This window comes from Corvus brachyrhynchos, unplaced genomic scaffold (assembly GCF_000691975.1).
Source record: "Corvus brachyrhynchos isolate BGI_N302 unplaced genomic scaffold, ASM69197v1 scaffold2498, whole genome shotgun sequence".
Lineage (NCBI taxonomy): Eukaryota > Metazoa > Chordata > Aves > Passeriformes > Corvidae > Corvus > Corvus brachyrhynchos.
In genome coordinates this window covers 5583-14952 of record NW_008239414.1, presented here as the reverse complement: position 1 = coordinate 14952, position 9370 = coordinate 5583, and the positions used below count along the sequence as shown (strand labels likewise).

The 9370-nt window shown below is 45.3% G+C and overlaps 1 protein-coding gene across 1 annotated transcript; it reads left to right on the top strand.

Annotated features, from left to right (window-relative positions):
• Positions 1–319: 319 nt before the first annotated feature.
• POFUT2 (protein O-fucosyltransferase 2) lies at positions 320–9370 on the top strand. The gene is made up of 9 exons (XM_017741183.1): positions 320–356; positions 621–902; positions 1945–2089; positions 2622–2732; positions 4965–5031; positions 6488–6613; positions 7153–7333; positions 7581–7704; positions 7986–9370. Exons 1-9 carry the CDS (start codon positions 320–322, stop codon positions 8137–8139), a joined length of 1227 nt encoding a protein of 408 aa, XP_017596672.1. The 3' UTR covers positions 8140–9370.

Below are 9370 nucleotides of genomic sequence, written 5' to 3'. Positions count from 1 at the left end.
GGGGGACCCGCCGCGGCCGGCCCCGGGCTGCTCCTGCCCGCCGGGATATCCCCCCGCCGTGCGGTGTCCCCTCGCACAGGCGACCCGCCGTGTCTCGGCCATCAGCTGGTAAAGGGCCTCCTTCGCCTGCTGGTGCTTTTTTGGGTCGTTTTTGGAAGGTGTCGTCGCAGCTGTCCGAGGGCTTTCGTCTGTAGAATATCCTGAGTTGGAAGGGACCCTACAGGGATCATCCAGCTCCTAGCTGCACCCTTTTCCCCCTCTCCTCTGGAGCTTGTCTACCTGCTGTTGTGTCCAGCTTACGAGAGTTAGCCTGGGTGACATGCCAGTAGTTTCACCATTTTCACCACACACCCCATGTTAGCTTTAGGATGAGAGACACACTTCACCCTTGACCCTCTGCAGGAAAGGCTCCTGGCGTGTTCTACCTCACCAGGAGACCCCAGTGGCCCCTCCAGCCCCTGCAGCACACACTGCTCTGACTTCCCATACTTCTTCCCCTTCCGAGTACCATAAACTCAAGAAGAGGAACAGCTTCCTTCCCAACAGTTTCATCACAGGATCATAGGGTAAAAAAGAAAAACATGTAAAAGCCTCAATGTCCTCCCAGAAATAATGTGAAGACATAATCATCCGTTCCTTTGTTCTCCCCAGATACCTTTTGTACGATGTAAACCCCCCTGAAGGGTTCAACCTTCGCAGAGATGTCTACATTCGCATTGCTTCCCTTCTGAAGACCCTGCGGAAAAGCGAAAACTGGGTGTTGGTTCTGCCTCCCTGGGGACGTCTTTATCACTGGCAGAGCCCTGACATCCTCCAGGTCCGGATCCCTTGGTCCGAGTTCTTCGATATCCCAAGCCTCAACAGGAACATCCCTGTCATCGAATATGAGCAGTTCCTTGCAGGTGGGGTGCAGGATCTCACAATCTACAGTTAACTAAGTATTTGATATGGCTTCTAACAGGTTTGTCCTTATAGGGGCTTTTATCCTTTTATGTGGAAAAAAAAAATCTTAGAGGTGGTGAGAGGAGGGATGGGAAGGAGTCTTGCTGAGCTACACAACCACTAGGATGGAATAACTCAATTACTTGGCAGCTTGTTTGATGTAGCACTGCTGTTCCCTCGACTTCCTGGGACCCCCAAAGACAGACAGTTAATGCCTGTGCATAAATTCACGGGTATTTCTGCGTGATTTTGACCATAAGGACAAGCCCATAAGGAGAGAGGCAGCTCGTTGAAATACAGACAAGCTACCTTTTTCTGGATGTGGTGGTTGGACAGTAAAAGTTGTACAGCAGGTTCTTCCCTGAACTTTTTCATCATCGATGCTGCATTTACTTGAAATACTTACCCCTTGCTTTTTGTGCCTAAGAGAAAGGCTTTCCTTAAGAAAGTAGAGTTGCTTCCTTTAGGATTTAATGCCACGTTGAGCTAATCAGCAAATGTTCAAATCTGCAGCAGTGTCACAGGCTTGTTTAGCAAAGGAAATAAAGGCCACCAAATGTCAGACCTCTGTAAAGAGCTCTGAAGGGATAGCTGTTGCCTGCCTTCCAGGAAAATTCATTTAGAGATCCTGAAATTTAGGGGAAGAAGGGCTTGTACTTGGCATTTTTGTTGGAGGAGCTCCTCCTGTGGCAGCTGCCTGTGGGATTGAAAACCTCAGTGCTTCACGGTGTGTTTTACCCAGCTGACAGTGATTCCATTGTGTTTGGCATATTAAATCACACAGAGCTGGGTGGGATAACAGGTGGTCACATTGCCTGACCCTTTTAGCTCTTCTGGCTCACACAGAACTTCCTTTCTTTTTTTTATAGGCAAAACTGGGAAGAGAGAGAGTAGTGTAATATTAGCATTTTTAGCAGATTTTTAACTGCAGCTGATGCTTGTTCATACCTTTATGGTGTGTGTTTTCATGCTCACAAGTCCTTTGCTTTGCCTTCTGCCCAGAGTCAGGTGGGCCTTTTATTGAACAGATTTATGTGCTACAAGGCTATGCAGAAGGATGGAAAGAAGGAACATGGGAAGAAAAAATAGATGAAAGGCCATGCATTGATCAGCTGATGTACTCCAACGACAAACATGGCTACTACAGGTAACATCCAGCAGTTCCTCTGGTCTTTTCAGTTGTATTCAGAGAGACGCTCCAGAGTCAGGTGGGCCTTTTATTGAACAGATTTATGTGCTACAAGGCTATGCAGAAGGATGGAAAGAAGGAACATGGGAAGAAAAAATAGATGAAAGGCCATGCATTGATCAGCTGATGTACTCCAACGACAAACATGGCTACTACAGGTAACATCTAGCGGTTCCTCTGGTCTTTTCAGTTGTATTCAGAGAGACACTTGCCTGCTCTAACAGAACAGATTTGTGTGGTTGTTGCAGTATTGTCTGTGAATTGCTGGGTGCTTGGGGTTCACTTTGTTTATAAAAAGCTCATCAATAATAGAATATTGTATTGGTATGAGAAGATCTAGTTCTAGAAAGCTGTTGCTCCATATAAAAGCAGCATAAAGGAGAGGGCTGGCTTATTTACATTGTATGCAGTTTTTTAGGATGTTTTGTTCTCTATATGACATTAACTTGAAATATGAGCCTGTGAACCAATCCTTTTTGTTCCCTTTTAGGGGCTGGTTCTGGGGTTACGAGGAAACACGAGGCCTAAATGCCTCTTGCTTGTCTGTCCAAGGATCTGCCTCTATTGTGGCTCCCATCCTTCTGAAGAACACTTCAGCACAGTGAGTTGCCTTCTATTAGTATTTATTGTTGTATTATTGTTGTACAACCCCATTGCCAGGTGGGAAGAGTGGGGGGAACTTGAAGGCTGTATCCCACTGTTGAGATACTTCATCACTGAGTTAGTGTACTCTGTTAAAATCATAACCAAAGGGATTTACCCTGCAAGAAACACTTAACTGTAAATTAGGTTAAAGGTTGCAGTGCTAAAACCTAAGAGCAAATAGCCTTGAGCTCCTTTATATTCCCTCTCAGGCAGCTTTTTTAACTCCTGCTTCCAAGGTACATCGTCTAGATCATGCAGTGGAAGAGATGCTGAACCATCAGCTGTTACGTATTTTCCTCCACACCACATATGATTTTATGTCTCTAGCATGTTCTCCTTCAGTTGTCTCCTTTGCAGTGGGAAGAGTCTTGGCTCCAAGAGTCCATGTGAAAGCCATTCCCTGCCTTTGGTTGTCACCAGTGCCAATCTCTGAACCTTTGCAGTTCAGCTGCATCCTGCACACTGAGTGTGGGTAAACTTCTGTCACGTTGCAGTACAAATGACACGCTCTGTTAAGTGCTCTTTTCTTTTTCTGCTACTTCCTGAGACACAGGTTCCTTATTTTGACCTCTGAGTGTTGCCTTGCTGTTTGCATCAAACTGTCCTCATTCCTGACCATCAAGACCTTTAGTTATTAGATGAAGCCAGTTGTTGGGTTTTTTTACTACTCTCTTCTATATTAGATTCCATCTGCCACTTCATTGGCCAGTGATCAGACTTCTCTAATTCTTCATAGTTGGTCTTAGCTGCCCTGAGCAATTTCAAATGATTGTTAAGCTGTGTCACCTGATTTCATGCCCTTCTGTAGGTTATTTAGGAATATGAAGATTCCTTCCACTTGTGACCTCCCTCTGCAATACTGTGTCACCTGATTTCATGCCCTTCTGTAGGTTGTTTAGGAATATGAAGATTCCTTCCACTTGTTACCTCCCTCTGCAATGAGAACCATACATTTATCCCTGTCTCTAAACCTTTTTTTTTTTTTTCAGTCTATGCAAGATTCTTCTTTTCTGTGCCAAGTTTTCCTAAAAGCCTTTAATGAAGGCTGTCAGGAAATCTTGTTAGGCAATGTCAGTGAGATTTCCCTTATCTTCATGTGTCTGCACTTATCACCAGTGTCTTCAAACTACTCTGATTGTCCAGAGTTCAGAGCTCTGATCTCCCATATTGCCCTTCTGGCTGGACAACCAGTTATGTGTTCCTAGGATTGGGTTTTTACTCTTCAGGTGTGGTCCCTTCTAGGAAATGTCTGTGCATTTAGATTAGCACCCTCATTCATCTCCAAGCTTCCTGTTAGGTCCAGTGCTGCTTCTTCACCAGCACAGTCTAGTCTGTTTTCCAGGTGATTTGGAGCCTTCTGTGCAAGTGTCCAGCTGATTATCAGCAGTGATAATCCAAAGCCGATTGATTGGTTATTTTCTTCCTCTCATTTTAGTAGAAGGAGGTCCAGATAATGACTTTGATCCCTTTCAGCAGAAGCATTTCTCTGTGTGTTTGCTTATCATCAGTATGCTCACAAACTAAATCTGCATCTCTTATGCTCTTGAATACTCAAAACTCTCAAAATCTCTTCTGCTTGTTACAACTTGAATAGTGCAGTTACGTTTCCAGTACACAATCCTGAACCGTCTGTCTTTATGAGAAGCCCAAGCTGCTGTCTACTACCACACATTTTTGTAGTGTCTCTGTGTTCTTTGACATGTTGTTTTACTGTGAGACATCTTATTCTACATGGAAAACACCTTCTCTGGTTTTGTTCTCATGATCTTCTGCTTCCTCCAAGAGGCTTTCGTGTGCTCTGAGGCTGAGCATTATCTCACAGGTCACTTCTCCCCTTTGGATCACTCTCCCTGTCGGAAGTCCTATTTCTCCTGTAGCAACTGTTGTAAGGACTGTGTGGGGGGTGGTTAATGCTTGTCAGTGTTTAACTTCAGTATCAGTACCATTTGTTAAGGAGGAGAGCAGGGCTGTGGAGTGGCATGGTTCCCTTCTCTCCCAGCAGGCTGTGGGTCACAATTTGCCTTGTAGAGAACTAGAATTTGCCTCATAGGAGCCTGTCCCTCGTCCCCCATGCTCCCTTTGCAAACAGATCATAGTCTGTGCTTTATCCTAGCAAATGTGTAAAGAACCTTCATAATGTAAATTCTACTCCTAAGGGAACTGCACTCAGTTTTACAATTTTCAATAGGTCAGTGATGTTAGACAGAGCTGAAAACCTTCTTCATGACCACTACGGAGGGAAAGATTATTGGAATGTGAGTATTCTCCAGATAGCTTCTCTAGACTTTTTACTTGGCTCTGCTAAAAAATTCAGTAACCAATGTGTGCTTCAGTTTTTCCTCGGGTTTCTTGTCTTGAAAGTAACTTGTGTCTTATGTTTCAGCAATGTGTGCTAAAGATGGTTTTCAGGCCGCTGTGGGTTAATGTAACACAGGAATTTGTCCTGCTGTCTTGTGCCTAAAGGCCCAGTGCTGCGGGGCATGGTGATTAAAAAAGGATCTCCCCTATACAACACATCTACAGTCAGATGGGAGCAGTTTCTTATCTAGTCAACCTCAAGATTAGTCTTTTCAAAAGAATTCCCAAAAGTGCTCCCAAATCCCTCCCCCTTTGGCTTCAAAGGCAAAATTCCCGTGGGTTTCAAGGCAAAGGTCTATGGTAAAATAATTCCTGTCTTAAAAATTTTAAGAAAGTGTTAGGGTTCAGACACAGGAAAATGGAGCATGATACGGAGTGCTTGATATAATTAAAATTCCTAAGACAAATTGACTCTCGTGATACTACAAAACAAATTACACAGACGTCGGTCTTGTAAGCATCTGGCTATTTGCTTGGGATAGGGCATGTTTTCAGAAAGGGACCAAACAGTAGTTTGCTAGCCATGAATTGTTCATTGAGAGTGACCTCTCAAAGAAAGAAATGCACCCCAGATACCATTTTTTGAGTCTGACCTGTCCTGTAAAAGCAGACACAAAATCCACATGGATCCATAACACACATTTCTTAGCAGTGGCACTTTAAACATTGCCCCAGTGGTTTTGCCTGATGTCCAAACAGGAGTTTACTCACTGCAGCTTGGGCCCAGGGCCTCTTCTCTTTTTTCCATGCCCCTCTGAGAAGCATCTCCCCCTTCTCTGTTTCTTTGCAGACAAAAAGGGAGAAATTGGGATTTCCTTCGTTCTTTTGCATGTTAGTAAAAAGGCCACTTGTGACTGTTGCAGTGGTAACTGCATCCCAGAACCCTGGAGCTTATTATTCACAAGTTAAGGAAATAATTCCCTTTTCATCACTTTTCCACTGAATTTGATAGGCATATCTGTGTCCGCATGCCTAATATTTTTAAAGCAGGTTTTGTTCTTACAGGTGTTTCACACACTAAAGTGTTTGCCCAGCTTTTGTTTCCAAAAGTGAGGTGCATTGCTAGGGTCTTTAACTTGGTGTATTATGTGTTCTGTTGTGTAAATAACTGCAGTGTCCTCCCTACACCTGTGTATTGCAGGGGCAGGTGAGTATGCTGGCTATAAATGTGGTGGTAATTAGAATCAAACAGTTCAAGCTTGGATAAAAGGTTAGAAATCATTGCTTATAGTACTGCATAGATGTCCCAGAAGTAACTGCATCCTGGAAGTCCTGTGTGTGTGTGAAACTGTCTCCACCTACTGGCTTTTAGCTCTCCTTTTTCTGACTCAGTGTCCGCTCTTACTCCGACAGACCCGTCGGAGCATGGTGTTTGCTAAACACCTCCGCGTGGTGGGAGACGAGTTCAGGAGGAAATACCTTCAGTCCACGGATGAGGCAGACAGGACTCAGTACAAGGAGGACTGGACACAGATGAAGGTAAAATCCGTAACAAATATTTCATTTGTGCACTCCTGGCTGTGTGCTGCAGCTCGTGTTGGAAGGCACACGTGAGTGTAACTCTTCTGCTCGTGTCGAGGTGGACACTCATGTTCCTGGTGCCCCTCCTTCTCCCTGTGTGACACGAGTTAACAGAGTGTTGAGATGTGCCTGTCTGGTTCTGAGGGCCAGATCTCTGTTGTCCTCATTTCAGTAAAGGAAACTTGAATTTCTTGTTGTACTCAGTACCATGTGTGGGTGTAAAGTTCAGCTGCCAACTGCCAGTTGAGGATTTATTTGATCAAGGAGAGGAATTTTTGCTTACAAAGATTTGGCACTCCAGCTTCTCTTCTATGAAGCAGGCCACCCAAGATCTAAATGTTGCAACAAGTGTCCCAAACTACTTCCAGTCCATACTTAAAAATTGCTGTGTGCAGCCAGAGTGATTCCGTGCCTTATCCAGAGATGATGCATTCTTGCTCTTCAGTGTGAATAGTGATGCTCTCAAGTTTTAACGTTTACTGATCTTTCTCTCATAGGTTAAGACGGGCACAGCTCTAGGTGGCCCATACCTTGGGGTTCATCTCAGAAGGAGAGACTTCATTTGGGGTCACAGAGAAGATGTGCCTTCCCTGCGAGCAGCAGTAAAGAAAATCCGCAGCCTCTTGGAGACTCTTAAACTTGAAAAGGTTTTTGTAGCCACTGATGCTGTTGAGGAAGGTAGGCAGATCACAGTCACTTCAGGATTGGTAACTCTTGACAATAAGCGCAGCAATTACCGCTGGCTCCCCTCCCTGCCTGCAATGCTGTGAATTTTGGCAACCACATTGTAAAATTTGTTGGTAGATTTTGGTGTCACTTGCTTTGTAACTGTTCACCCAGCGTTCCCTTGAACAAACACATCCTGTGACAGCAGCGAGTTGCTCTTCCTAATGTAGAGATAAATTTGTATCCTTCCTTTTTTAAGAGATTGAACTGCTCAAGAAACTGCTGCCTGAGATGGTGAGGTTTGAACCCTCTTGGGAGGAGCTGGAACTCTATAAGGATGGGGGCTTGGCCGTGATTGACCAGTGGATTTGCGCACATGCAAGGTAGCAAACCTGACTTTTATTTCAGCCAAATCTTAATGTTGCTGTCACAAAACTGAATATGATTTTTGGCCCAGCTATGGTTGTTCACAAATTGTGTAAGACATTATACAATTGAGATGTGTATAGTAGATGCATGATGGTTATATTGTGTGAGTATATATATGGTAATTTCATTATCATATCATTTCACTGAACGGTGAAGTTCATTGGACTGAAGTCAAATTACTTGCATTTTAAAAGCTTGCCCCCCCTCACAAACCCTTTTTGGTTTTTTTTCACAGGTATTTTATAGGCACCTCAGTTTCAACGTTTTCCTTCCGAATCCACGAGGAAAGGGAGATCTTGGGATTTGATCCAAAAACAACTTACAACCGATTTTGTGGTGAAACAGAGAAAAACTGTGAGCAGCCAACTCACTGGAAAATTGTATATTAAACACAGAGAACTACAAAGGTTTCGATACTGTGAGAGCTCCATAATAAGGAAAAATCGTGGGGAATTACCTACCTTGGAACAAACTACGACCCAGTCCTGCACGCTCAGCTCCCGCTCCCCTTCCATCGTGGGTGTGTTGTGGGGTGGCTGTACTGTCTCTGGACCTCACAGCATTTTTACCTGGCTGCCCCACCCAGGTCCTTGGTATGTTCTGCTCTGGCTGCCTTCCCTGAGTGGTCCCACAGGCACCAAGTGGGGTGCTACAGACCACAGGGGCCTCTTGGCTGCAGAGGTGGGTGATGGGAGGCGGCAAAGCAATGTCCAGGATGCAGCTGTTCAAACCAGCCTCACCTGCTGGAGCATTTCTTACCTGGCCGTGGTTCCCTCTTCTGGTCTGTGGTCATTTTTTACCTGAAGGGCTGGGGGGCCTGGCCATGTCATGGGGAGTGCTCACCCTGGGAGCACCAGTCTACCCACGGAGGAGCCATGCTGCCACCAGAATTAAAGCAGGTGGGGGCTGCTCGCACTCCTAGGGAGGAGCCTGCAATGCCCATCCCTTGGGCACTCATTCTTCATGTGAAGACACATTGCCCAGCAGAGAAACAGGTTGGTGCCTGGTGGAGCAGGGCCAAGATTCCATATTCCCGAGGCAGTTCCCTCGTCTGCATCCTGCAGCACTGGCCAGGGCTGGGAGAGGAGGGGTGGCTGGGTGTTCTCAGCACACTGCTGGAAGTGTAGCAGGGCTGGTGGCCCTCTCAGGAGGGTCCCGATTGCTCCAGGGCCTCGCTTTTCCACTGGTTTCTTTCACAAAGGAAAGACATGCGGAAGGCAGCACCATCACCACAGCCCTGTACTCAGGAGCCCATCAGCCTTCCCCACAGTGAGGGTGGCTAAACCCTTGAACCACTCTGCCAAACTCAGCACTGCTGCAGATCTACGAGACAACAGCACTTTGCCCACAGGTGCCTTCTTCTGACGCATTTCCCATTATGTGTCCAGAGCGATCCAAGTGCTTATTTTACATCTCCACAAGCGTGGCCAAAGCCACACGTACAGAGCAGTAACAAATTCTCACAGTGTACCAATAGAAACAAGCAGATTTAATAACATTATTTCTTAGACAACTCTTGGGAATGAAACCAAATGCAAAGAAAAAAATCTAAATGTAAAAAATGAGGATGTTAGCAATGACAAAAACACACTGATACCGTGTTCCTGCTTTTGACCTCTG

Excerpts from the sequence above, each read along its gene's own strand:
- POFUT2 (XM_017741183.1), top strand. The coding sequence starts at position 320 with ATGCCAGTAGTTTCACCATTTTCACCACACACCCCAT. Across the intron at positions 2,090-2,621 it reads GACAAACATGGCTACTACAG|GGGCTGGTTCTGGGGTTACG; the intron begins GTAACATCCAGC and ends GTTCCCTTTTAG. Across the intron at positions 5,032-6,487 it reads GAGGGAAAGATTATTGGAAT|ACCCGTCGGAGCATGGTGTT; the intron begins GTGAGTATTCTC and ends TTACTCCGACAG.